Below are 27,310 nucleotides of genomic sequence, written 5' to 3' on the forward strand. Positions count from 1 at the left end.
ACAAGATGAGGAATTTCAGTGCAAACTGTTGTCCCCTAATAAGATTACAAACAACTGGTTACAGGCTCAAATTAGACTTTACACATAGATTCAGAAGAATTGCATCATCTATCCACCGATTATATTTGCACAATCTAAATGTTAAAAGGTGCAAAAGGTTGAAAACTCAGAATTACGTTAGTGAGTATGAAATAGTTTTGCAGAACTAGTTACATGTTGGCGTGTCTGGACAATTAACCGAGGAGGAAATTTGGTGTTGAGAGATTCAATGAATTCTTTACTATTTGGGAAAACTCTCACTGTTTTTGTCCCATTTAAATAATTCAGACTTAGTTTATTAATTTCGGTGTGCAGAAGGTACGAGATCATTTGAATCAACAGCAAATGATGTAATCTCGATATCCCTCATCTTTCTGCCCTGCATCCAGTTGAGTTGGATTGACGTGGCACTGGTGGGGGAAGGGCTTTTAAATCTTTGGAGCGCAACTACAAGGAAAACATTCACGTCCCAGTGAAAAATAAAATCATTTGGTTGATCAGGGATGCAGCTTTTTTCTTCTTTTTCTTTTCATTAAGTATTTTCTACATACGTTCACAAAAACCTACCACCTCGAGGGAGTTTACAGCAGTTTTAAGAGAAAATTGGCGAAATAGTTGATCCGTTTGCAAGTTTTTTTCATGCATAATAGTGACTAAGTTTATATTTAAATACTCAATGGTCGATTTTAAACATGACGAAACAAAAGGTAAAGATTGAGTCAGCAAACTGGATTAAGACCTAGAAGAGGTTTAAAAGTAGTTCTGTGCATCAAAAGCCAACCAGCCCAGAGTCAGTTTTTTCCTGACTTTTCCTCTCTAAAAGTTGCAGAACTGAACCCAGATCAGTTGGCCACGTCGACATTCCAAAGGGGGATGTACCGCCCACCACGGTCCCGACCAAATCATTTGAATATCCCATTCCCACTTCTAGAAAGTTCCTTTTTTCTGCGCATATATAGAGGGTGTGTTCGTCTGATCTGAACCAATCCCCAGGACACGGCTGAGAGAACCTCTGCAGAACTTTTCCAGGTAAGGAAAAGAAAATAACGCACTTTAATTTGAAGGATGGATTGCAAAGGCGTGCAGATTTGCTTGACTGCTTTAGAATCACAGCACCTCATTTGTCCGTTTTTGGAAATGTTTATCATTGCTCTTTTGGTTTTTGAGCTTTCCTTTATTATACTCTATTCAATTGTATAATACTCTATTCAATTGTGAAATGAAACTATTCACAGCAATCAATGTGTTTACGATGCTCTAATCTTGAGAAGAAGAAAAAATCTGACTATGAAGCTTAAATCCATCACTTGCCCTTTTGAAATGGAAAGGCACAAATGTGGCACAGATAAAAAAAAAAATCCATGTGGAAAAAGTATATTTTGAAGGCAGTCAAACGTCCTGATTTACTGCCAACTCTATGGGGATTACTACATACAACTCTTGTCTTTCAGAATGAAAATCACAGACATCAAAACATCTGAAGGTATATATATTCATAAAAAAAAAAATGTGTGTGAAAGCAATGTCATCTCATTTCTGCAGTTTCTCAATTTTTCCGGAACCGAGACATCCTGCATCTTATTTACAATGGAGAAAAGGAAGTCTAAAAAGATGTCTGTCCTTAATATTGGGGGGGGGGGTTAGACTTTAGGATTTAAAAAAAAAAAATTCCTCTGCAAACATATGTTTAACATTTGACAACATAAGACCAAACTGAGACAGAGGTATCGGATTACATCTTGGTGTGAGTACTGAGTGGGCGTTAGTTCCAGATCCTGCTGCTGACGTGGCGAGCAACATGTCTGCTCGATGGAAGCCATCCTACTGACCTCGCCTCACGATGTTCCCCCCCCCCCCCCCCCCAATTCAATAGTGATGATTAAAACGCACACAAAAAAGACACAGGATTGGATTTACACACAAACTAAACCGGGATCGGCCATGCTGTTTGTTGCAGGCTATTACCGCTACTTTAGCAGACACACAGGATGTGGGTGAGCAACCTCGTAGCTATTTGCCTGCTGGTCTTGGCGGCCTCTGCAGAGAAGAAGCTGAGCGGCCATGCTACCTCACTGGCCGACAACACCGCCAACCTGGCATTCAAGTGAGTGGACACAATTTGAATCCTATCTCATCTGCATTTTAAATAACAATCCCTCTTTCTTTTTCTCCACAGCCTCTACCACAACATGGCAAAGGTGAAAGACATGGAAAACATCCTGATCTCGCCGGTGGTGCTGGCCTCCTCACTGGGAATGGTTGCCCTCGGCGGTAAATCCACAACCGCCTCGCAGGCCAAATCTTTGCTGCATGCAGACAAACTCAAGGATGAGCATCTGCATGAAGGTCTCTCAGAGCTGCTCTCAGAGGTATGACCAGTACTACTTGGTATCTTAAAGGGACAGTGTGTAGATTTTTGTCACGATTGCACCTCCTGAAGAAATTAATTGTATGCTTTTAAAGTTTGGTCTATCTGAGTCACCATAGTGTGCCTTTTTCAGAAAGCATTCACTTTGAGCTTAGGTCATTGCAATATATTAGTTCACCACTAGATGGCGTTGAACATGTCAAATATCAGTCAACTGCAAGGCATATTAATTCGTGTTGACAATTAAGTGTTTAGACGAACACTTGATCGAAGATTTGAACTAATCCACAGGTGAGTGATGCCAAAACGCGCAACACCACATGGACAATCAACAACCGCCTCTACGGGCCCAGCTCAGTGGCCTTCGCCGACAACTTCGTGAAGACCAGCAAGAAGCATTACAATTACGACCATTCCAAAATTAACTTCCGCGACAAGCGGAGCGCATTGAACTCCATCAACGAGTGGGCGTCCAAGTCGACGGGCGGCAAGCTTCCTGAGATCACCAAGGATGTGGTGAACACAGACGGAGCCATGATTGTCAACGCTATGTTCTTCAAACGTGAGTATACTGGCAGTGAAGTGGGGTTGAGTGGCTCCCTCTAGTGGGATGTGAAGAGTAAAAAATATATATACTGCATAATTATCCAAAATGGAAAGTCTAAAGAGTTCAATTCTAACCAGTCTGTTTTCTCTTACAGCTCACTGGGATCAGAAGTTCCACGAAAGTATGGTGGACAACCGTGGTTTCTTGGTCACTCGCTCCTTCACTGTTGGGATTCCCATGATGCACCGCACAGGTACGTTTACTCCATTGTTTCTTTTACACTGTTGCGGTTTGAAGACGAGTCCTCCAACCGCTCTGTCCTGCTCTTCCTCAGGTCTATATGACTTCTATGAAGACAAGCAGAACAATGTCTTTGTTCTGGACATGCCTCTGGGCCAGAAGCAGGCTTCTATGATCCTCATCATGCCCTACCATCTGGAGCCCCTGGCACGTCTGGAAAAAATGTTGACAAAGGCACAGGTTGACGCTTGGCTCAGCAAGATGGAGAACAGGGCTGTGGCCATCTCGCTGCCCAAAGTCTCTTTGGAAGTTAGCCACAACCTGCAGGTAAGATGGGGAAACCCATGCATATTTGCCATTTGTAGCAATTTTCTCTTTTTTTTTGGCATCTATAAACAATTGTAATATAGTATAATGTAATGTGTCAATCATCTGCAGATTTTTAATATTTTTGCCATTTGATCCCTAATCCTCATAACGAAGAGCATGCAAACTCTACACAGGAAGGCCAAAAGCCAAATTGAAACTATAAGGCAGATGTGATAACTGCTAAACTACTGTCCTGCTGGAAGATCATCCATTTACGCTCTATTGAATGCCTCTGTCTCTCTTTCTCTCTTTAGAAACATCTGGCTGAGCTCGGCCTGACCGAGGCGGTGGACAAGGCCAAGGCAGACCTGTCCAACATCTCCGGAAAGAAGGACCTGTACCTCTCGGACTTCTTCCACGCGTCGGCTCTGGAGCTGAACACGGAAGGCAACCCGTTTGACACCAGCATCTTCAGCTCCGGCAAGCTGAGGGACCCTAAGCTTTTCTACGTGGACCACCCCTTCATTTTCCTGGTGAAGGACAACAAGACCAAGTCCATCCTGTACATCGGCCGTGTGGTTCGACCCAATGGAGACAAGATGCGTGACGAGCTATAATGTTAATTTTGGTGGGTAGGAATATTTTTGTGAAAATATGTCAAGAAAACTGTTTTTGTGCGTTTTTTTAAAGTCTAGTGTAACCTCAGGAGCACATTCCATTAAAGCAAACTGTGGACTAAATAGCTGAACTTTTGAGACACCCTCCTTTATTTGAATATTGTTTTCCAAATGTGAGCTTCATTAAGATTTTTCTTGCGTATATTTTATGTGACCTAATTCCCCCGCAGCCTGCTATTGACAGCATAGGTCAAACGATGGTGCTCATATTATCTTTAACATCATAAGATTTCTAAAAGTCAACAACTTGTCATTTCTCTTGTTTGACAGTGCTTTTTAAAAATCAGCAGCAACTTGTCACTTCTCTTTCTGCCTGCACTGACTTCTACTAGCCTGCCTGTTACATTTTTGGTTTTAATTTATGCTCAGCACATTCACCCTGTTTATTGCTGTCCACGGAAATGCTGTTGGAATTATGTGACTATGAACACGATTTGTTTTTCAATAAAACAAAAAAAGTACACATGTGTGACTTGTTCATTTTTGCTCCACTAAAGAAGGCATCACACATTTTCCACTATGTTTGGGATGAACAGGCAATGTGACCCCGGGGCTTATCTGCCGCAGTCAGCTATCCCAAGAATGTCAGGCTTGACTTGTTCAACCATTGCTAGACTAAATAAAAGTCTTTGGAGGGATAACCTGCATAAAGGAGAGGCTGGGCTGAAACTGGAGTGTAGGGTCCTCATGGTGAGCTGGGAACTCATTCTGGAGGCACATTTTAATTTTTAGCTTCCTGTCTGTTCATTAACATTATGGAGTTAATGTTCTAACTTTTGTTAATCAGTGTGGAACAGATTTTTTTTTTTTGAAAAATGTAACACGCCTACATTTGCTCAAGTAGAGTATGATATTGCACTGTTTTGTCAAGATTCAAACCCTGAACCTTTGAATCGTGAATCAGACTGTCTAACCATTGCATGGAGACAACTGACAAAAGTGTAAATAAGCAAATTCTAGGACTAAAATAATTTAATAAAATTGTTTTTCTTTGATTTCCTGTTCTCCCACCTTGCTCAGTGTCGCTGAGGAAGCAGCATAATGATTATTGTCGAATTCTTTATAGATTTATTAGTTTGACATTTAAGTGTAGTTACTTGGTGACTTGGCACTTCTCTATGTTGGGTCAAATTTACAAGACATATTTACAATCACATTACAGGGAAAAGACAATTTCTGGAGATTTACAGTATCACGGTAGATTTAAACTAGATTTAAACTAAATTAAAATGAACAAACACAGTGGGTGCATAAGATTGTGTAAATAATCATAGCAATTACCAAGAGCGAATTTTTATATAAATATTTTTTTTAAATTTTTATTGGTCTTTTTTTCTCTCCATTATTGATGCTCACTTTTTTCTGATTCATTTTGTAGCATCATGATGCCCTCCAAGATTTTTTTTTTTTTTTTTTATATTCATTTCTATAGTACAGTATCGAAAAAGTAGCCTTTATATTTTAGGACTTATCATTGTGCAATATCCTGCCAGCTAAGTCCCCTATTAAGAGCATTCATGTCAAAGCTAACACAGACAATACAAATCTTATTTTAAACGAGGCATCCGGGAACATCCCCTCTTTGTATCATTTTGGTGACCCCCCTCAGTGGCCAGTGAGTGCAGCAAGTAAAAGTGCATACATCTTTGACTAAAGATCAGTCCCTGGTCTACTGGCAGCAGCAGGCAGGCAGGTCACAGGACCAGTCTCATTACATTAGCACCATCGTGTTCCGCTGTGTCGGCTGCAGGCGGATTAGCCAGTCGATGGACAATCCTCTTAAAGGAGTCTGCGTTAAGCCACGGGAAGAGAGGCCGGGTACCGCTTTTACATCCTCGGACCCGCTTCTCCTTTTCCCAGAAGGAATCTGTGCTATGGCTTCATTCCTTTCACATCTTTCCTTCTTTTACGCTCATTTTTTGCTTGTCCACTGGCCTGTTGGCCTTGCGAAAAAGGCTCTTGATCTCATCAGTCACCATCTCCTGCCAGTTGACACTAATAAAAGACAAAGCGTGGAATTAATAACAAGCAATCACGACGTATTTCAATTTAAGAAGCACACCACAAGACACCCCAATAGCAACCACAACACAAATGGTAAATACAATACCATGAGAGTTAACTACTCACTACACAAGGAGAGATATCCACAACCTGCTTATGGGCAGAAGTTGATAAAATCAAGAGACTAAGAAGAAAAGATCAGAAAGGAAGACTTGGAAATGAACGGCGTTCCCATTAAAGCATGCCAATGTTTTCCACAGGACAGCACAACACCGGCTGCCGTGCGAGGCGTCTACCTGCGGGTCAAGACTTTTTTTCGGCCTTCTTTCTCTTGTAGGTGGCTATGTCTTTGGGGTTCAGGCCGTGATTGTCTTCACTAAGATAGCACAAGTGCAGTTTGCGCGAGTTTGGATCAACAGTATAGAAAATATATTTAATATACACAAAAATGATTGAAGTTCTCTTACCCCGGTTTGATCTCTGGCGGTTTTGGCAAAGGCTTTGCAAAGTCCGACTTCCCTACGAGCCAGTACGTCTCTTCGATGCCTTTCCCCTGGTAATAAAGAGCACTGTTTTCCACGGATAATAATGATTCCCAAAGTGGATCTTACAAATCAATGTTACCTTCAGCTCCGTCTTGCCTCTGACTTCTATTTTATAACCTTCCTTGAGAGAGCGGAGGATGTTCACAGTGCTCAAGTTTACGTGGATTCTGTAAGCTGAGAGAAGATGATTGAGAGTTAATTGATAAGGGAGAGAATTAAAAATGCAACATTGGAAACGTACGCAAGCTGGTGGATTCCATTCTGGAGGCGGTGTTGACGGTGTCTCCAAATAGGCAGTAGCGAGGCATGGTCAGGCCCACCACTCCAGCGACGCATGGCCCTGGGAAGACACAAATTAATATTGCTCATTTGATTGAAAAATAGGCTTGAAAATCAAACACTAAATTGTTCCTGATAGACTTCTTCACAATTTGAATTTCGGTGGATGTTCCATACAAAGTTAAGAGCTCAAAAGTGTTATCAGAAAAATGCATAGCCGTTCAATTTCATGCTGACCCAAAAGCCAACCACACGGAGGAAGCACCTGAGTGGATCCCGATTCGTATCCTGACAGGAACGTCCGGCATATGGCGCATCCGGAAGGTTCCCACCGAGCTGAGGATGTTCAGAGACATGTTGGCCACTTCAGCGGCATGCTTGTTGCCGTTTCTCTTCGGCAAGCCCGACGCCACCATGTAAGCATCACCGATGGTTTCCACCTGAATAACGCATTTGCTAGTTGGCTCATGATTATCCTCTGAGAAAATAAATCATCATGCTTACTGTGTCTTGAAAATACAGAAAATACCTTGTAGACATCGTGGTTGCTAAGCACAGCATCGAACAGAGTGTAAAGGTCGTTGAGAAGGTCAACCACCTCGATGGGGTCACTGAGCGACGAGATGGTGGTGAACCCCACTATGTCACTGAAGTAGATGGTCACCTGGTCGAAGTACTCGGGCTCCACGGTGGCGCCGGTTTTCAGCGCCTCAGCCACCGAGCTGATGGATGCAGAGGATGATCAGCTGGTTTTGAAAAAGTTCATTTTTACATTTGGGTGTGTGCCAACTGACGGTGGAAGCATCTCAGAGAGCAATTTCTCTGTCCTTTGCTTCTCCACCTCCAGCTCCTCCGTTCGCTCTCGGATGAGGTCCTCCAGATTGGAGCTGTACTGCTCCAACATCCTCAACATGGAGTCAATGATGTTGGTCTTCTTACCCTTGTTGATGATTTTGAACTACACGAGAAAGAAACAATTATGTAGGAAAACAGAAAATGCTAACCCTACTTAAATCCCAAACAAACCCTGTCAAAAATCTCATCAAAATTGGGTCTTCTGTCTGGAAGCTCACTCCAGCACTGCTTCATCAGCTGGATACATTCCAGAGGAGCCTGGTCGGGAGCTACAGTGGGCCGACACATTGGAGGGGGTTTCTTAACCTTTCGAATGATCTCTAAAGAATTATAGAGCAAGAATATAAATATCAGACAGGTTAGACAACAAAGGCTTGATCACGGAATGAATTACAGTTGTAAATTAAGGAACTACTTTGGCTTAGCCCTCCACTTGCTTACTGCTTGGCAGAATTTATGACATATAATTGTTTTATCATTTATCATTTTTAATTCAAGTCCAAAACAAAAATGGCACTGTCAAAACACACCTTCGGGTGGTAGGCCCAGCATGCAGTACGGTGGTCCTCGAACCACCACCTCTTGGAGAATAATGGAAAAACTGTATACGTCCCCCTTGTAGGTGCCTTTACGGGAGCTTGGGAGATCCCTCAGGAATTCAGGAGCAGTCCAAAAAAGTTCTGATTGAAGCAGAGGGAAATGAAGTGCGAAATAAGTTGCATCTTGTAACAAACTCTTGTTTTGTGATGATTGTGGGAGATATGATACCTTCAGGTGGTGGTTGTTTGAAAGGAGCTTTTTGAGATTCTAGGAGCTCATTAAAGCCATAGTCTGTGATCTTGAGAACAAAGCGCCCGTCCACCACACAGTTTCGAGATTTTAGCCGGCCGTGTGGGAAATCTCGATGGTGGAGGTATTTCATACCCTGCGAGCACAATGTGTCTTTTTTATTACAATGTAGAAACTTTGCATACAAGCATCATTTTGAAGTCTGTAGAAAAATGTATCAAACTCCTGTACTTAAATTGCATCACCTTTTTATTTATTTTTATATAAGTGAAGGTACATTAAATACATTACACAGCAGCACTCCAGTGTGGCAGACTTAATAGACAAGCGTGACGTGTAAGGAAGCGTGCTAGAGGATTGGCATTTACCTTGATGAGGTCAAGTAAAAGCGAGGACTTGAACATCCAGTCTAATTTGACGTCCTCGTTCCTAAGCAGGTCCTGCAGACTTCCCCTGGAGCAGTGCTCCGTCACCACGGCAAACATGGAGCTCTCCGTGAAGAAGCCCAGGAAAAGATTCACGTTCTCATTTCTCAAGTCCTTCATCTGAAAGGGACAGCAGGTTATTGTTTTGATTGCAAAAACCACACAACAGAATTTCATGAAATCTGTGCAGATCTCTTTTTTTCAATGACTCAGAGGTTCATTAAGTGAGATCTGTCAAAATAGTAGTGCCTTGAAAAAAAACTTGAATTCATTCTGTGACCACGTTCGTCACTCAAAATACTGATCTATCGTAAAACATCTGTGCCCATTCAAATGAATGGAAATGCCACAAATTTGTTCCAGCTTCCCTACAAAAAAGCCCCAAAAACATTTTAACAATGTATTTTTTCTAGAGGGAAAACAATACAGTATTTATATATATTATAAAAACATTTAATAATAACATGTACATAATTAAATAGTCAGACACAAATGAAGAAGACTATTGACAAACCAAGAAGTGGCCTGCTAACTAATACGGAAGGTCAAATAAACACAAATGTGGGGCACCAAAACGAACCAGGAAGTCATCAACTAATTTACTAATGGACTAACAAACTCAAATCTGGCCACCGACATATTTTTGCCAATTTTTTTTGTCAACAGTTCAACAGTGTAGAAGGCGCACAATCGTCTATTAGAAGCAGCACAGCATTTGGATTATAATTTAACTCTGTGCCTGTTTATGAATAAATGTAACACTTAATCACGCTGACCTTTGTAAAAATCCTTGTGCCGCTTTGTTTCACCTCCTTAAACTGGCCATCCTCAAATTTCTTTAGCCACACCAAGTCACCCTGGAGGAGAGGTCACATGTTAAATGTTATAGTGTAAATATTGTAATGTTGTTATAACTGATTGATTTATCATCAAGCTATTGTTTTGTGTTGAAGTACATGTTAAAATGCGAGGGGCTTTGGTTTAGTTCACTGTTCTTTACCTCAAAAACGGCAACATTGGTGGTCTCATGCGTCACTGTGTGCATGCTGTTCACTGAATGTGGGCGGTCAGCTGATTTCTCTTCCACAGCACTCCTGGACTCACTCATATCCTCTAAAGTGATTTTCTGTGCATGAAATCAAATAAAAAAAAATGTTGTAGAATAATGACGAGAAACGGAAACAGAAAATAAGATTGGCACATTTTTTGTCGCACCTAAAACCCAGTAAGAAGGGAGCAAAATCCAACAGCTTTTTAGAATTGCAAACTTCAGGAATGAATTGGGAAATAATAGCAAATCCAAAATCCATTCATCCATTTTTTCTCTCACTTATCACTCAAATTCAAACCTATGAACGTTTTAGAGTCTTCAATTGAATCGTTGCGATTCATGCTGCGAGGTAGACATGCAATCAATTAATACATATAGTGCTCTTTATAAAACATCATATCATATGATGAATTATCACGAATCTCCTGTTGCAACACTTCCCATGGAAAGCTTGGAGACTTCTGATCAGTCTTTCTCCTTTGTTATCTAAAATTTTGCCCATTCGAGAGCGTGGGAAGCAACATGGACACTCACCCTCTTGCTAATCTGAGGGTTGATGAAAGTAAGGTCCTCTAAAGTCAGCAGGATCCGATTTGGGCCTTTGACCAGTTGGATTTGCTGGAGTCTTCTCCTGTCAATCACGTCCACAAAGGATGAGAAAGTCATTCGATTATAGGAGACATTACACCATTTCAGTAAATTAACAGTGGAAAACTTTACCTGATGTATAGACTGATCAGAAGCCCCGTTACAGCCAGAGCCAAGATGACTCCAAACACCACGAGGATGTAGGTGACCTCCACGCCTGCATAACAACAAGTTAGTGATAGATAGAGGCTCTAATGAATACCTTCAAGCAAAATCCCTTACTTCCTTTGCAGAGAGCACTCTGAACAAACCAGCAGCTGGAATCGGACGGTGGAGGAGACCCTCCTGGGAAACTAATAGACCTCCCGGCAAACCGAAGCCGCCCGGATGTGACATCCACCACGTAGGTTGGGTACAGCTGACTGCCGGCGTCGCTGGTGTCCAGGATGATGTAGCTGGTTTTGAGTTCACCTCTATTATCGACCAGGACCTTCTGGTTGAAGCCATCGAAGGATATGTTTTTGGTAAAGAAGGCCAGGTTTGAGCCTGACAGAGGCATTCCGGCTCTCCTGGTCTTGTGGATGGAGTTGGCAAGGAGATAAATGCTGTTATAAATTGTGCCGAATAGTGGATTCACCTGCAATACAATGCAGATACCGTTAGTATGAGAAAGTCCAGGTCAGAATATTCTAATCTAGATCATGTGTGCCATGTTACTAGCCACCCTGTATGCCATTTTTATTTCGTGTATGCTTTGGCTCGATAAAGGTTACAAAACAATGCTGGAAACATTCTTCTTAGCTTATTCCTACCTTCTCGGCAGCCACAGTCAGCCTCACTTCCCCGCTCTCTTGAGCCCGTGTGTACGCCTCGTTGAAGGAAACCGGGTCTGAGATTATTGTGATTGTGAGCACGGCGTCATAGGCTTCACTCAGCTTGCTGTTGTTTTGCAGCGGAAAGTAGGGGACGTTGTAGGGCAAGCTGTAGTACAGGGCGTCGTAGGGCACGAAAACGTACTTGCCCGAAGTCAAACCCATTTGTTGGGCCTTGACGAGGAAAGTAGCCTGCTGCTCTCCTCCGAGCAGCACAGAGTGCATGCACATGACGATCACTGGTGCACACACAGGGAATGAATTCTATGTTAGGCCATTTTGTCCAGGCAGAAGTGTTCTGTCACTTCGGAGGACCATTATGACTATCAACACCTTATATAAAATATAGGCTACACAACCAACAGATGCTTTGAAATCAGAGACTAGTAAATCTGTTCAAATATTTTAAAAAGACGACCATTTGCAATTTTGGTATTGACACATGAAGTCGATGTACAATTTGGCCAATTAAAATGATATGGCGGGCCATATCTGACCCCCGGGCCTTGGGTTTGACACCTATGGCCTACACGGACTAAAAATTGAGTAAAATGTGAAGTTGATCCGCTGTTGCAGCTAAAGCCAGTCCCATTCTTCTGGGAAAACATTTGACGAGATTATCAGACCCCTCACCTCTTATTTCCCCTGCGTCTTGGATCTTCCTCAGCGTGCTCTCAACTTGGGTCTCGTTGATACCCACAGACGTAACCAAGGCGACGGGAAGCCCCTTCCTCCTCATGGCAGCAGCCACTCTCTCCGCTGTGTCCATCCAGATGTCTTCATTGGATGACACCACCACGATGTTAGCCCACCGGAAGTGTTTCAACACCGTGAAAAGAACCTCGGAGGGAAACGGTACTGTCCTGGAAAAGGTCGGGTATCCCGTAATGCGGTCCAGCTCAAAATTGACACACCCGTGGGAGAAGATGGCCTGGTCCCAGTTCTTTGCCAGCAGTGATGCTGCGGTACAGTATCCAGGATTAGTGGGGCCCACAAACGCATCCGCCATATTTTCGTATCGTATGAATTCAGTCAAAGCTTTGGAAGTTTCGCAAGGCTCCTGCAGGATGACAAAGTCGATCTCCAGGCCCAAATTCAAACTGAGGTCCTCGTTAATCCTGTTTACAGCAAGTCTTGCCGCGGCGCCCGGCAGCGTCTTGTAGAACACCGGGTCACAGTTCCAAGGCCCCAGGACGCCCACTTTGAATACCAAACAGCGGACACAGCAAGGGAACGTCAACAATCCAAGGAGGACCCATATGAGAAGGTTGTACAAAGACGGCGTCAGTAAAGTATGCCTGCTTTTAATTAAAGGCCCAAATGGATGGTTGGACTCCCATAGCGGTTGAAAATGTTGCATTGTCCTGGCTGTGAATTTGAGGTAGTGACGTTTTAGGTTCACTGCAGAATAGTCATCTGAAAAGTAAGCATATATTTTCAGAATGCTCACCTTTGAAGCACAATAAAATAAAATTTAAAAAAAGTAAAATAACTCACCTAGTTTCGCTTTTTAAGTCATCAGGACAGCTCTGCAGTCCAGGCGTCACCTCACCATCCTCGCAAGCTTACCTGTTTGCCCTGAGCGAGCTGGGAGCCGAGTCATCGCGCCTGAACCGCCAGGCTGCCAAGTGACAGGTGGGGAGACCAGGAAGCTGTTTGGAGACAACTTCAGCACCCTGGAGAGTTACTTACGCCCCGCAGCCACTGGCTTTAACTACTTTGCCTTCATGAGGTGGATCCGGATGACAACAAACAACTGTGCTCCTCTGCACTCATGTTGGAATTTCAAAAAACACGTAATCCAAAACCCCGGTTGAAAGCAAAAAAAACACCTTAAAATACTGACAGAATTGTATTGGGTGTATTATATTATGAGAACATTGCCAGACACCTGCTCATTCAATCCAATCCTCCAAAGTGACCGTGGGCCAAAACGTATACGTGTAACCCGCTAATCCATTTTCACTGAGGAGCATCGTAAGAGGATTGACAGCAGACCTTAGTCTAGTCCAACAGCTTTTTTTTTTTTATGGCGCAGCTGGAGCTCCAACAAGGCCTTTACTTTTTCTTACCTTCTAACGCACTCAAAAACTCTGATGTCATCACAACAGTGTATTGTATCGAAGCAAAGTTTGCCAAGTTTTTTGTTGTTTTTCAATTATCAGAGATAAATGCTGTGAAAAATGTCATTGTTTTGACATTTTGCAGTGGTTAACTAACATTTTTTATTTTTTTAAGTGTACACATCATCTTAAAGCTGCGTTTGGAATTAAATGTAGAGCAATTTGGGTTATCAGTGTCTTTGCAGTGATGGTCTTTAACGTGGGTGCAGCACTCCCTTAACCACTTGATCATGCCTTGATCATGTAAAATGGAGATGCTGGGGATTGAACCCAGGACCTCATACATGCAAAGCATGCGCTCTACCACTGAGCTACATCCCCGTGTATGAGAAATACATTTCAAACCTTTGCTCAAAGATCTGGGAGCTACACAGGAAACATTTGAACTGTGCTTTAATTGCTCTCACACCAGCAGCTCCTGCTGATTAAATGAATTGGAACCCAAAGAGGAGTAGGGGTAATTAAAAATAACGAAGGACTCTCCCCTCATGTGTCACGGTCCCCTGTGGATGGCTGCCGATTTTGACTGCGTCAGTCTTTTAGGATGCTTGGGAAAAGACTCCGCCTCAACTGATGAGGAGGGCACCTGACAAATGAGCATAAAATGGTTGCCATGGTGACAAACGTTTCAAAAACAGTATTCATCATAAAACATGAACAAGAATGTTCTGTTTCTAAATGAACATGACTTGTGATTTTACAAATATTAAAGACATGAAAGAAATGTTCAATTCAGACATGGTAAATTGAAATACCAATATGTCATATGTTATATTTTCATATACTTTCTGAATGAATTGTTAAGATAATTCCAGTTTTTATATGCAGAGAAACAGTTCTCACAGTCGGAAAATGATTCCACCTTTGTTGACCCTTATCCCAGGTAAGCCCATGAGCCTCTTAAATGTAACAGCTTGACATCACTGCATGCATGCAAGAACAGGACATGAATGATGACTCAGCACTGTCGCCACCAAGCGAGCCGCAAACGCACCATAGCTCATGCTGAGGCAAATTTCACACACATGCTAATAAACACAATATAAATATCGTGCATAAAATTAAAATGGGGTATAAGTATTCAAATGGAATTTGTCATCAGTCCAGACCTGATCTAGAAATAATTGTATTCTGATCTTATTTACATTTTTGCAATGGGGGTTGTGGGTATGTGAACACAGGAACCTCTTCTACATCAAATCACAACGTCTCATGATGAATATTTTTGAGAATAGCACTGCAGACTGGATGGATGGATGGATGGATGGATGGATGGATGGATGGATGGATGGATGGATGGATGGATGGATGGATGGATGGATGGATGGATGGATGGATGGAAATTTAACGGTTTATGCATTTAAAATGTGAAATGATGAAAACATTGCCTGGTGTCTAGAACTCTTGATTCCAAAGCAATCACAAAACTCTCAAACACAGCTGGAATATGTTACAACTAAACCAAAGTGAGCCCAAGCAATACACAAAATACACGGGAAAATGAATCGCTTCGATTTTGCTTTACTTTCCGCTAAATTAAATGGTTAAAAGCAACTGCAATGCAGTCAGCCTAATGCCATAATAATTCAACCACGGCGCCCTCTTGTGGCCGAACTTGCAGATTGCCCACGCTACTTTATTGAGGAGAACCAACTCCGGAAATATCGCCTCTATAATTTATAAAATAAAAGCATTTAGGTAGGTAGGTAGGTGGGTAGAGAGAGAGAGAGAGAGAGAGAGAGAGAGAGAGAGAGAGAGAGAGAGAGAGAGAGAGAGAGAGAGAGAGAGAGAGAGAGAGAGGAATGGATGGATGGATGGATGGATGGATGGATGGATGGATGGATGGATGGATGGATGGATGGATAGATGGATGGATAAGTGGATAGATGAACAGACAGACAGACAGACAGACAGACAGACAGACAGATTCACGAAATTAACAAATACTTTTGGAACAGTTAGTATGAAAGTGTGATTTATCTCACGCAACTTATGATAGTTTCTCAAGTGCTACGGGGTATTTTACGCCGTCGGCGGGGTGAAACTGAACCAGGTATTTTACTTTGAAATAAAAAAAGCGGAATTGTTTATATCTCACAACCTGGAGCTTTCCTGTAGGTGGCACCTTTCGAAAGGCCAGCCAACGAGGCGAGCCAGGCAAGAAGCAGGACTGAAAAGTGGGATGGGAGCTAACGAGTGTCTCAGTTAAGTGTTAACGCCCGCTGGTGGTTCATTTGTGTAGAGCGGAGCTGACGAAACTCATGAAGCCGCTTTGAGACTCACTACGTCCGGACACAGAGAAGCCCTGCTCAGCGGGGGTCTGGAAAATGGGAGCGGTGAAGTGAAGTGGAAAAACGGTCAAAAGAAGAGCGCGGACACTCTGCATGAAAGGCGAGTAATAAGTTTACGTGAACTTTAAAAAATGAAGTTGTTGTCACCACTTTTCTGGCTTGTTTTGTAGAAGACGCTCAAAGTTTTTGTTGTAGGAGTTTGGTTAAAAAAACAAAAAGAAAAACGCTTCGAGCTCAGCGGTCAGCTCAGGTTTCATTTGGCATCTGTGTTTTAAGAAACCGCCCACGGTGTGTCACCACTCAACTGACTGCACAATGTCACCCCAAGCTCGGACAACTTTATCAGGCATCATGCAAGACTGTGACATCCGCGGGGGCAGTTCAATTATCGATTCATTGAAGGTGATCTTCATCAACCAAACTGTATATCTGCCACGTACAAGAACGAGAAATCGGACTTGGAACCAATTGTCTTTACGCTTGCATGGGGTTCTCTTAAAGTGACTTTTTCCAAAGATAGTTTCTTGACATGAGGGAGCTAACTTTACCAGACAGCGTGTGTTCAACACCGAGTTCGTGGATGTGATTGAACTTTTTACTCAAATGAATGTGTGTTATTGAATTCAATTTTCTAAGCATGTAGTACAAGAAAACATGAATGGAAAATCAACAATATAAACATAGCGGCTTTAAAGGTAAGAAAATATAAATATACCACCTTGAAACGCCATATGCTATGATTGGGATCATTAACTTGTGATAATTGTAGACGCTGCACCGATCCGCCTGTCAATCTCACACTCCCATCATGTCCCCATTTGTGAACAAGACCACAAGAAGCCCAAGATATCCGAACTCCTGCACACGGGGCAGGTTCCCTGACCTGGAAAGCACACTCAAACTCAACCGTTTTTGCCACTGAGGACCATGTCCTCAGATTTGGAGGTGCTGATTTCCATCCCGAACGAGCTGCAAACATCTCCAGTGAGAGTTTGACATCCGGGCTTGAAGAAGCCAACAGTACAACGTCATACTAATGAGGCCTCAAAACCGGATCCCTCAACGCCTCTGGTGCTCCTAGAAATTCTGCGTTGATGTCGCTCTGAGCTCTCCGCGCCACTCCCAGTGAAGAAACCCACATTTCAGCCTTTTCAATCAGCAAATTTTAATTAAGCTTTTTACCATTATATTGCAAACACAATTCATTGTTAAGACCTACTTTTTACACCAGATGGCATCAAGTCTCACTGTTTTCACTGAATCGTGCATTGTTTTTCTTTTCTTTTGTTTCCTCGCATGTACAAATAGTTCTAACTGCAGGCGTGTCCGATTGCTTGTGGTATTTAAAGGCACATATTAAAAGTGGCTCATCAGGATTGAGCCTGTTATTCATCGTGTAATTGCTCAGTACTCTTCACCCTGTGAGTACAATGAACAAAGGTTCAGCGAGTTTGGTAGTAAATGAATACAGCTGTGTTAACATTGACTGACCTTACATCATTTCTCTGTATCTTCAAGCAATTTTATTCCATGTATTTGCACTGATAACAACTCGATTACAACAGTCGGGGAGGTTAATAACCGTTAAATGGGTTTAATGCTTTTTATGCTGGTGGTTTTCCATTACATAAATGCAGATGTCCCCCAGCGGAGTGAGGAAGTTGTCCTTTCACTTTTCTTAGATAAAAGGCTCGGAAAGTGAGAAGGTGTCGGAGCGGATTGTTCACTGGGGTGTTGATGTTCTCACTTTTTTTCTGTGCGTGTGAGTTGAAGGGCATTTGGTGGAAACAGAAGATTTGTTGGTGGGGAGGCGGAGAACAGTACACCTGGTTCAGCACAGATGGAGCAAAGGTTGAAGGAAGGGTGAACATAGAGTTCCAACTGACCGAAGTGATGAGATGCCTCGGGTCATGTTCTGCACTTGAGTTACACCCACATGTCTCTGTGTTTAGTCAGCAAATTGCCACTTTTGTGTTTTGATAAGTCCAAGCCCTTCCTCTGCCATTTCAAAGCCAATTGGGGTGAGCCGTAAAAGCTTGAGAATTTAGGACGGCTCCGCATTGTGAGATGTTCTTTATATGATGTCTCTTTTTTTGGTCACATCATGTTTTCAGACAGGATTTAGTGCAGGACTCTCCGCCAGACAACCATTGTGGTTAACATCTTCATGTTCACAACTGCAGTTTAAGTGCCCGCTTGTAAAACTCACAACAACAGACCATGTGGCCGTGGAAGTCCAAAAGCTGACAGTTTGTTTCAGGATTACAGTGAGAGGCCAAAATGATGAGGGCATACGCACAGCCTGTAGGTTTTATAGTTCAGGGGTCAAAAGGAACATTGCACAGAGGTACAGATAGTGGACTTTGAGCTACCGTGAGTATTGACCAACTAGTGGAACATCAATCTTTGATATAAAGTTGATAATAACCTGAGTACATTATTTATTGCATTACCTGTCAAGTGAGCAAACATTAATTTCTTAAAAAGGCTGGGCTTGTTATTTGCTGATCTGATCCCATGCCTTACAAACAATAGTCAGTGGAATTTTTCTTTTTGTCACTCACTCACACACACGCACGCACACACGAAGATTCACACCATCATATGCGGGAATGTCACCTTGTCATCTTTCACACGGCCTGAGTGTTGTCAGCCACCTAAATGTTGAACAGAGGCTGTGATGTACCCAAGTCAAATTCCTTGTTTGGCACGCTCAAACATGGCGAATAAAAACTCTTGAATCTTGAATCCAACTCTTAGTGTCGGCACACAAGTGTACCCCGACACCATCAGCGACTCCCATAGTCGGTGTATTTCTCACCATCCAAATGTTACTTTGCCAGATGTGGCTGTCGTTTTGCAAATGACTCTTATCTTCAGCCTGCTGTGTCACGGCAGGACGCTCAAACGTGACACTTTGTTTCCCCTTGTAACTGTCACGAGTTACTCAAGCTTATAGATGAAAAAAACTTGTGCCCAACCCTGTGTGACGAAATAAAAGGACCATTTTATTTAGTTAGTTACGAACAACAGTAGCCTCTTTTCATAGTCTGTGTCTGTCAATATCTCCCTTCAAAACCATACAAACTGTGTGACGTAAACACAGAGTTGGCATCTTCTTTTTTTAAAAAAACTTTTTTTTTGTGGTTAATATATATATGTAGGATAATATATTTCTATTATTCAGGTAATAAATGTAAAATATGAAAATTAAAGCCAGAGTACGTTATTGATAAGTTTTACATTTAGTTTAATTTGACTTTGTAAGTTCTACTGCATTGTTGTAAATAATGTACTGTGTTTGCAGAACATGATGGCGCTCTTGCTTTGGCTTGGTCTGCCGTTGCTGGTGGCGGATGTCTGGTCCACCTCCGTCAAGAACTGCCACCCGGGCTGCCGCTGCGAAGTAGAAAGCTTCGGCCTGTTTGACAGCTTCAGCCTGACCACGGCAGACTGTCGAGGGTTGGGCCCCGGGGCTGCCATGCCCGTGCCCATACCGCTGGATACTGCTTACCTGGATCTGTCCTCCAACGCCATGGGCCCCCTCACAGACACCATCCTGGCTGGGCCGGGCTACACCACCCTTGTTAGTTTGGACCTTAGCAGTAATCACATTACAATGGTGAGTACACTCACAATGGTTGATCATAACAAAATAGTTTTGTGGTCAGTTTCTCTTCCTCTGAAAAGTTTCTGTCAAACATCTATCCAGGTCTATCTCTAACCTGGATTTTTTTGAATGTCTTGTTTTTGTCACTGAAGATTCTTTTTACCTGTCCAGGTAAGCCCCAATGCTTTGTCCAAGCTGCGTTATCTGGAGACTCTGGATCTGAGCCACAATGACTTGGAGGGCCTCTCGCAGGGTTGCTTCTTTGGCCTTCCTCTGGCTGAAGTAGATCTCAGCTACAACAACTTCCGGGACTTCAACATGGACGTGTTTGTGTCTAAAGTAAAAGGCAAACCCGTCAGCGTGGACCTATCACACAACAAGCTGGTGTCTATTTCCACAACACCGCACGGAAAACTTGTACACATTCAGACCTTGAACCTGACAGCAAACCGTCTTTCGAGCGTACCAAGACTGGCGGGACTTGAGATACTGAGATACCTCAATCTGGACAGCAACCCCATTATTGCCATTCAGAAGGGAGACTTTGTTCACTTGACAGATTTGGTTTACTTGTCCCTCAGCAGTCTTCATCAGCTTCAGAAAATCGAAGCCCACAGCTTTGAGGGCCTGCAGAGCCTCCAAGTGTTGGATCTCTCCAACAATCCCAATCTGAAGACACTAAGCCTGTCTGTTTTCACCGGACTGGACTCGCTCCAGGAGCTGAATTTATCTGGCTCTGGAGTGACGTCCTTACCGTGGGACATGCTCTCTCCCCTCCCCGCCATAAAAAGTATTATGCTAGGACAGAACATCCGCTGCTTGAGGACCCAGAAACAAGGGCAGTTTCACAGGCAGCTGGGTCAGACCCAACACTATGAGGTACTCAACTGCAACCGCAATGGCATTGTGTTGTAATCCTGAACATACGGTCCAGTCTGTTCTTTAGTCTTTATACCAGCACTGTGCCTTCCAATCGCATACATACCTCTTCCCCAAGCTTTAAGAGGTGTCACCTTGCCTTTAATGGATGATGGGCATGAAATGGTCACTATGCATTCAAAGCATAATGTCATATTAACATTCTTCATCTGAACACGCATTAGCAATGTGTTTGGACTTATTTTCCTCACAAAAAAAGTAGGCCAAAGGTTCTTTATAGAACTGCTGGTTATGTCAATGGGACACAGCTTTTACCAACACATTAAGGCATTATTTTAGCCATTTTTGAAGATTATTAAGGATCTTGCTGCTGTTTTGAGTTAGACGCTAATCAGAAAGCATAAGACTTCTTAGCCTATAGTAAGTTAAAGACTGCATTAGCTTACGTATGAAACAACAGGTTCCACACCTCACAACTACTGCATTCCCAGAGCTCGGCATCGTGCATAATTAGTTTCTTACAATGCTAAATTAAGATAGCTGACAAGTTCATAAAGGTCTAAATAATTATGCGACTTAAAGCAGGGGTTAATGAATAATAATATCACCACAGTTTGCTTCGATAGTGACTGGAAACCAATCTAATTGATTTTGAAGAACCTGTCAAATACAAAAACGTCAACTTGTAAGCCAACTCGTGGACACGTCCGTATGTGCGCTTTGTTGCATAAGGTCACCCACATTCCCTTTGACAAAGTGGCTACCTATATTTCATGACATGTGAGAGGAAAACTATCAGGGACCACATTGACCACACTTCCCTTTTACTGTCTCCATTAAAGCATTACGGATGAGAGATGAACCCTTTCCTGTGGACTGAAGAAATGGCCAGGTTCAAGACTATTTTTGAATGTCAACAAAGCATAACGAGGTTCTGGCTTTAAAAGTGTCATGTCCTTGTGCTGTAAATACAACCAGATCACGTACAATCAAAGATCCAGTGCAGAGATTTATATTTGTATGGACATGCTGTATTTTTCCAAATGTGTAATAAATCGAGATTTCTCTCTCTCTTCTGTCTGACATGTTAGGTGTGTCAGTCTACTCTGTAAATACTGGTAACAAAAAAACACCCATGAGGAAAGACTGTGTCACCATCCATTCTATATTTGTCATTTTGTTGAAAATACATGTGTCTCAGGACAATGACTACTTCGCAACAGACCGGGTGTGCCTCGCTTCAAAACAACAAGCACATTTGGGTCTGAGCAGAAAATAACAAAATAACTTTTGAGTCTGAGCAGATTTTACCATATATGGAGATACAAATGCAGCAATCTTGATAAGATTCCAAGACAAAATCTTATTTTGCCTTTTAGTTGAGAGCAACACACAGACCACTAGTGTGTAATAGACCTCAGAAACTGTCAAGTGAGCACTAAGCCGGCGTGCTGGAGTTTGGCATGTTAGCCAGCTAGTTTAGGCTGGTATCCTGCCAAGGTAACAAGCAAAGAAAGAGGCTTGAATAAATACAAAAGACCCTCCACACAAAGCAAACATTCACACGATGCTCCCTTTGTCTTGACAACACCCGAGGCCCCAAAAGAAGTAGTTCTCAGATAAACGTGTGGCTTTACAAGTTATATAAGAGATTGGAGATTTGACAACTAGCCCTCATTCATTTAAATGCTCGAGTAGGTCTTTAAGAAAACTACAAACACACCCCCTGCCCTCCACCTGTCTCCCACTGGACTGTATCTATTTGTGAAAGTGACTATTTTGTTGCATGGGGGAGGAGGGTAAGTGGGCCCTCAGTGAATGACCCCAATGCAAAAAGTACTTCCAGATGTGTGCGTTTTTTCCTCAAGCACTTGCATGTTAGGACTGAAGCCCATCCATCTCAACGTGCTCCTACGCTTCCACCCACAACGCGCCGTTGCGCTAAACGATCCACATTAAAACGGAGTCGTTTGCGGAATTCACTGCAAATCAGCTTAATAAACAAAGTCTCTTTTGTTTTAACTTGACTTGAAGCCAGCATATGTGGACTACAGTAACACAAAACATTTGTGGTGGAACACAGGGAAAGTATTTTTTATTTTGCAGGGATTGCTTCACATGGTGAAAATAAAAAAAAATCAGCATACAGTCTTACATTACTCCTAGTAAAAACCTTCAGACAAAAGGCAGCACAGTCTCCAATGTGGCAGCAGCAGACTGCAAATCTCGATCATCTTTGGCTTTCGTTCTTGTGTGAAAGACAGCACGCAGTCAGCAGACCGCAGTGGCCTAACAGAACAATGAAATGACCACCAAGTACGGAGGAGCCTCACCACTGAGTGCTCTCTAAGTGTTCAAATTTGGAAGAAACAGGGAGCCAGAGTCGTTATTCCAACCTCCCATGTCTCGTTTTTGTGCTGGTTACTCTTAGAGGCCTTTTCACAGCTTGACTGTGTTGAAAAGAACAAGCAGCCTTTTCTGTTTCCTCCCAGTGAACAAAGTCGAAAATGCATCATGTCAAAATGGATTATTTTCCCACCAAAATCCACGAGCTGATACAACATTGTCATGTTGTGCAATCACAGTTAGACCAACAGTTTGCTGAACAAGATGGGGCAAGACTTTTGTTATCTTCCCAATTTGCCCTCCAGCAATGCAAGGACTGTGTTAATGAATCTTATTATGCGGCGACGTGACCATGCAGTTTTGTGTGGAGAAATGTGTTTGGAGTGAATACAATGAATGAAAAAATAATACTCCGATACGCTAATAGATTTTATTAAATAAACTGTATTTTGATTTTGTTTTGGTTCACATATTTGTGCTGCCAAAGTATTGTTAGGCAGAATTCCATCCATCCATCCGTCAGTCCGTCCGTTCATGAATTCTTTCCACAGTGGGGATATTTTTTCAGTTCTCACTTTGGACTACATTTACCTTTCCCTCTTATATGTACTTTGGTAGCGAGAGTATGTTTGCATTTGCACTGATGGTATTAATCTGAACGCCTACTGGCTCATTGGTGCAACGATGATGAAGGACGCAGACGAACCGCGTCAGCGTGTTGCCGTTTTTTTTTTTTTGGTAAGACAAACAAAAGCTCGGCTCATCTTGCAAAGCACAAAGATAGGCTTGTTCTGTGAGCCTGGATGTCTATGCACACAATGACACAAGGTTTAAAAGTGACTTTTTCCTAATGAAATCTCTTAACTCTTTACTGGGTGTGCATTAAAATAATACAACATAACAGTCATATAAAATGTTCCATTGTTGCAGTTGACTTCATGTATCAGGCTATTTTTACATTCCAAACTGTCATGTTGGTGTAAAAAATAAAATGAAATTAGGCAACTGTCCATTCCCTAAAATTATTACTTGGCATACATTAAGTAGTCAGTTGAAAAAGAAAAAACTTAAGCACTGAATAAATATATCAATATATTACCAATTTATTTGATTAATGTAAATATATAGTTAAAAAAATACAAATATTGCACAACAACTTCACTTTAAAACATTTTTCAAATGAAATAACATAAACCAAAGTAAACTCAGCCACAATAAATAGTCTTAAATTGTCTTTGTTTACACAAACACGACACCAGGCAGAGATAACTAAGTCGTTCTATCATTCTGTATAATGACATGTATAAGAGTTCAATGAACTTTAATCAGCAAAAATCTGTGAGCAAAACCAATTTGAGCTTTCCACCCAATTATTTATTTATTTTCAATGCTGTGCACACTTTGCGGATGACTTTCTCTCTCTCCTCATCTTTAATGTGCACAGTTGCAATTTCCCTCCACATACTGTGTTTGTCGTGTTGATTTTATTCCAGAGCATGACCTGTATTTTGCACAATCAAACTGAAACTGCCTCTTGTATGTGTCTCAATTTCTAAATGGAATTCTTTGAAATTTACTTTTAAGCAGACAGTCATATAGATGACAGCTGTTGTTTTTCATAGTCTGTTCTTTCATCCATTTTTAATACTGCTCGTCCTGACTTGGGTCACGGGTGAGCTGGTATCTCTCTTTTAGGTAAATATAGATTACTGCCGTGTTTCATGTAAATGAATCACTTTGTGGCCACTGTGACTGTGTGAGGTCATGTGACTGCCTGGCTGAGTCATTAGATTTGTGAGACAGCACAAGAGCAATAATAAATACCTGTGGATCAAAATAGAAGTACGTAGTGAGTGTAATAAAGAAAATAAATGTGGCCCTTAAATCCCAAAGTTTGCTCACCTCTGCAATATAGTCTCCAAGGCCACTTGGTTTTGTTTCTTGGATTCAGAGTTGAGTCTGTAGGCCGTCTTCATGTTGAGTCAAGTGGAGAGATAATAATAGTTTTTGGGTGTGTCTATTGAGGACCAGTGGGAGTTAACAAAATGAAAACATTAGTTAGTACTTGTAATAGTTTCCTGCATCTTCATTCCATCTTGCGATGATCTCAAAGTGGAACAGATATGACTTGCATGTTGAGGCATAACAGCGACAAGTATGCATGAGAACATTCTCAAGTTGTTTTCCTCTATGGTTTCTTGACTTTTTGAGATGGTGTTGTAGATTAACCTAACATAGGCTACACCCTGCATTCAAAGTATTTCAAAAGAAGTACAACTAGGTCAAATAGCAACACTTCTTGCTATCTTAATCACAAGTCTGAACTGTAAAGCTGCTTCTTATCAGTTCTCTGGAAATAATGTGATGGGTTCAGGCATTTGCACAACACTATCAATTTAGATTAGTGGGATTTCACACAGATGTATTCTACATCAAGTACAAGTACATTGTGCGAACAAAGAGGTAATTAGATCGTCCAGTGTACTTCTCTATTATATTTACACTGGTTATGTATTATCGTGTCCAAATATTAATTTGTTTGGATTAAACTTTACCAAGGCAATATTCATTTTGAAACATCAAAAGGTGAAAAGTGATAACATTTGAATTCTTAATACATGAAATGGCCATTTTCAGGATTGTAACCATTTAAATGCCAAGTTTAAGGTTTTTAATTATTATTTTTTATTAAAAAAATAAATAAAATAAAAAATGCATTACTTTCTTTGCAATTGTAGCGAAATGATGCTCTGGCAGTGATTACATTCTTATCAAAACTTTTGACTAATAATCATGACTAGTACCTTCACATTATTGATTTTATAATAACATAAGATAATTTGAGCAAATGTTTTATTTTAGAAATCTGTATTTACTACACAGCAGTCTTGTTGGTGTCCCTTGATATGCTACATAATAACGTCATATGTGACGAATCAGCACCAAAGTCTCATCATTATTTATTTCGTGAAACCCCTTCTGTCGACATGGTACACTCACTTTTAGTTGCCATGGTGCGACATCAAAATAGGGCTGCATTGTGCTCAGCCTTCAACAAGAAGTCGGCACGGCCATGTGTGTGTAATCGAGTCAAGGGAACACAGAGGAAGTCATATATGTTTTGATTTTGTGGAGGAGTGTTTGCATCATCACCTCTCATCTTGCTGACCTAACGGGGAGTTTCCAGAAGTTAAGTGGAGTCATTGTTATGATTCATTGGTCGTTTTCTGTCCACCATCTGGTTTCCATCAGCAGTTAGGCGGGTCCATCTGAAGGTTTTCCTCCAAGGATGCTTGCGTGTTCATTTGCTTTTTCCCTTCCAACTGTCTTTTTGTAGTCTTGAGCCAAAGTTCCATAGCTGCAGCCACAACCTGAAAGATTTGAACAGCACAAAAAAAAACACTACGAGCTTAGCATTCAAAGCTGTCAAAAAGCAGTCAAATAAAGTGAATTACTCTAATAACATATTGCCCAAGTCATTTTCAACTTACCAGAGGATTGAACAACAACAATTTGAACTAATAAATATGGGTGATTTTTTCTGGTAACTTTTAAATCAAATGTATAATTTGATATAATGGAAGTATAATTATCAAAAATGCCTGTTTAAATTTACATAAACTTTGACAATGGAGAGTTTTGCCTCACAAAGTGGTCAGACATGAAAACACACACACACACAGTAAAGGATTAGTGAGCTGAGGAATCATTCTTAAACTTGGGAAATGAGCAAACGAACCCGCTTCATTACACATCCACATTTTTGACCTCTGGATTATTACGCTTGAACCAACCTACCCGCGAGACTGTCAAAAACTGGAATGGTGTCTCAAAGTTTTTTGGGCTACACTATCTGACTTGTATGGATGAAACCCATTTTTAAGTTATAATTTGGGTATTTAGATTTGTCTGAAAGTGACAAGACAACGACTAGACAAAGATTGGAAAAAACACTAGACAAAGACTAGACAAAGACAAACAAAGACAAACAAAGACAAACAAAGACAAACAAAGACAAGACAAAAAACAAAGACAATACAATACTGTCACGGATCAGAATGGAGCAGGGCGACCAAATGCAGCTTGGACCAGGGTTTATTGGCGGAAAAGCTAGTTGGAAGGGAGGATGAGGGGACAAACCAACGGAACCGACAAACTAACATAACTTCCAAACAAAACCAACAACAGGACTGACAGACAGACTGGATAAACGAAACGGAACTGATCGACAAAGACGTGAGACAAAAAGACATCAACGATCCGACAGGGCGTAACACAGACAGGACTTAAATACGAGACAGGTAACCATAGGCAGGTGACTGATTAGTACATTGATTGCGAGTAGACATAGGAAGGGAGGGGCGAGTACACAGACGCGGACAGAAACCATGACAACCTACACATAATACAACAACCGGGGACAAGGCGTGACAAATACAATACAATACAATACAATACAATACAATACAATAC

The 27,310-nt window shown here is 41.7% G+C and overlaps 3 protein-coding genes, 2 long non-coding RNA genes and 1 other non-coding gene across 8 annotated transcripts; 3 read left to right on the forward strand and 3 right to left on the reverse strand.

Annotated features, from left to right (window-relative positions):
- Positions 1 to 913: 913 nt before the first annotated feature.
- serpinh1b (serpin peptidase inhibitor, clade H (heat shock protein 47), member 1b) lies at positions 914 to 4,641 on the forward strand. Of its 2 annotated transcripts, XM_061281710.1 has the most exons (8): positions 941 to 1,068; positions 1,491 to 1,522; positions 1,997 to 2,143; positions 2,216 to 2,408; positions 2,699 to 2,969; positions 3,109 to 3,207; positions 3,289 to 3,521; positions 3,818 to 4,641. In XM_061281710.1, exons 3-8 carry the CDS (start codon positions 2,028 to 2,030, stop codon positions 4,118 to 4,120), a joined length of 1,215 nt encoding a protein of 404 aa, XP_061137694.1. In that variant the 5' UTR covers positions 941 to 1,068; positions 1,491 to 1,522; positions 1,997 to 2,027; the 3' UTR covers positions 4,121 to 4,641. The 2 variants fall into 2 exon arrangements, with proteins under 2 accessions (XP_061137695.1, XP_061137694.1); XM_061281711.1 differs by lacking the exon at positions 1,491 to 1,522 and having other exon boundaries at positions 914 to 1,068.
- gucy2f (guanylate cyclase 2F, retinal) lies at positions 4,248 to 12,948 on the reverse strand. The gene is made up of 18 exons (XM_061281679.1): positions 12,222 to 12,948; positions 11,529 to 11,827; positions 10,999 to 11,353; positions 10,849 to 10,933; positions 10,663 to 10,759; positions 10,078 to 10,203; positions 9,854 to 9,934; positions 9,021 to 9,197; positions 8,632 to 8,788; positions 8,394 to 8,543; positions 8,035 to 8,183; positions 7,803 to 7,966; positions 7,538 to 7,730; positions 7,274 to 7,448; positions 6,971 to 7,069; positions 6,809 to 6,903; positions 6,652 to 6,737; positions 4,248 to 6,175 (listed from the first exon to the last, which is right to left on the reverse strand). The coding sequence occupies exons 1-18, from the start codon at positions 12,946 to 12,948 to the stop codon at positions 6,070 to 6,072; spliced, it is 3,321 nt and encodes a 1,106-aa protein (XP_061137663.1). The 3' UTR covers positions 4,248 to 6,069.
- Positions 12,949 to 13,960: 1,012 nt separating this feature from the next.
- On the reverse strand, positions 13,961 to 14,032 carry trnaa-ugc (transfer RNA alanine (anticodon UGC)). The gene has a single exon. It is a non-coding gene; the product is annotated as a tRNA-Ala (tRNA).
- A 1,813-nt stretch (positions 14,033 to 15,845) lies between these two features.
- tsku (tsukushi small leucine rich proteoglycan homolog (Xenopus laevis)) lies at positions 15,846 to 21,574 on the forward strand. 2 transcript variants are annotated; one of them, XM_061281714.1, is made up of 4 exons: positions 15,846 to 16,102; positions 16,279 to 16,404; positions 19,310 to 19,624; positions 19,784 to 21,574. In XM_061281714.1, the coding sequence occupies exons 2-4, from the start codon at positions 16,318 to 16,320 to the stop codon at positions 20,525 to 20,527; spliced, it is 1,146 nt and encodes a 381-aa protein (XP_061137698.1). In that variant the 5' UTR covers positions 15,846 to 16,102; positions 16,279 to 16,317; the 3' UTR covers positions 20,528 to 21,574. The 2 variants fall into 2 exon arrangements, with proteins under 2 accessions (XP_061137698.1, XP_061137699.1); XM_061281715.1 differs by lacking the exon at positions 16,279 to 16,404 and having other exon boundaries at positions 15,849 to 16,102.
- Positions 16,411 to 17,378, forward strand: LOC133155999 (uncharacterized). Its single transcript, XR_009714763.1, has 2 exons — positions 16,411 to 16,697; positions 16,772 to 17,378. It is a non-coding gene; the product is annotated as an uncharacterized LOC133155999 (long non-coding RNA).
- On the reverse strand, positions 20,315 to 25,381 carry LOC133156001 (uncharacterized). The gene is made up of 2 exons (XR_009714765.1): positions 24,740 to 25,381; positions 20,315 to 24,661 (listed from the first exon to the last, which is right to left on the reverse strand). It is a non-coding gene; the product is annotated as an uncharacterized LOC133156001 (long non-coding RNA).
- Positions 25,382 to 27,310: the final 1,929 nt, after the last annotated feature.

This window comes from Syngnathus typhle, linkage group LG6, assembly GCF_033458585.1.
Source record: "Syngnathus typhle isolate RoL2023-S1 ecotype Sweden linkage group LG6, RoL_Styp_1.0, whole genome shotgun sequence".
NCBI lineage: Eukaryota > Metazoa > Chordata > Actinopteri > Syngnathiformes > Syngnathidae > Syngnathus > Syngnathus typhle.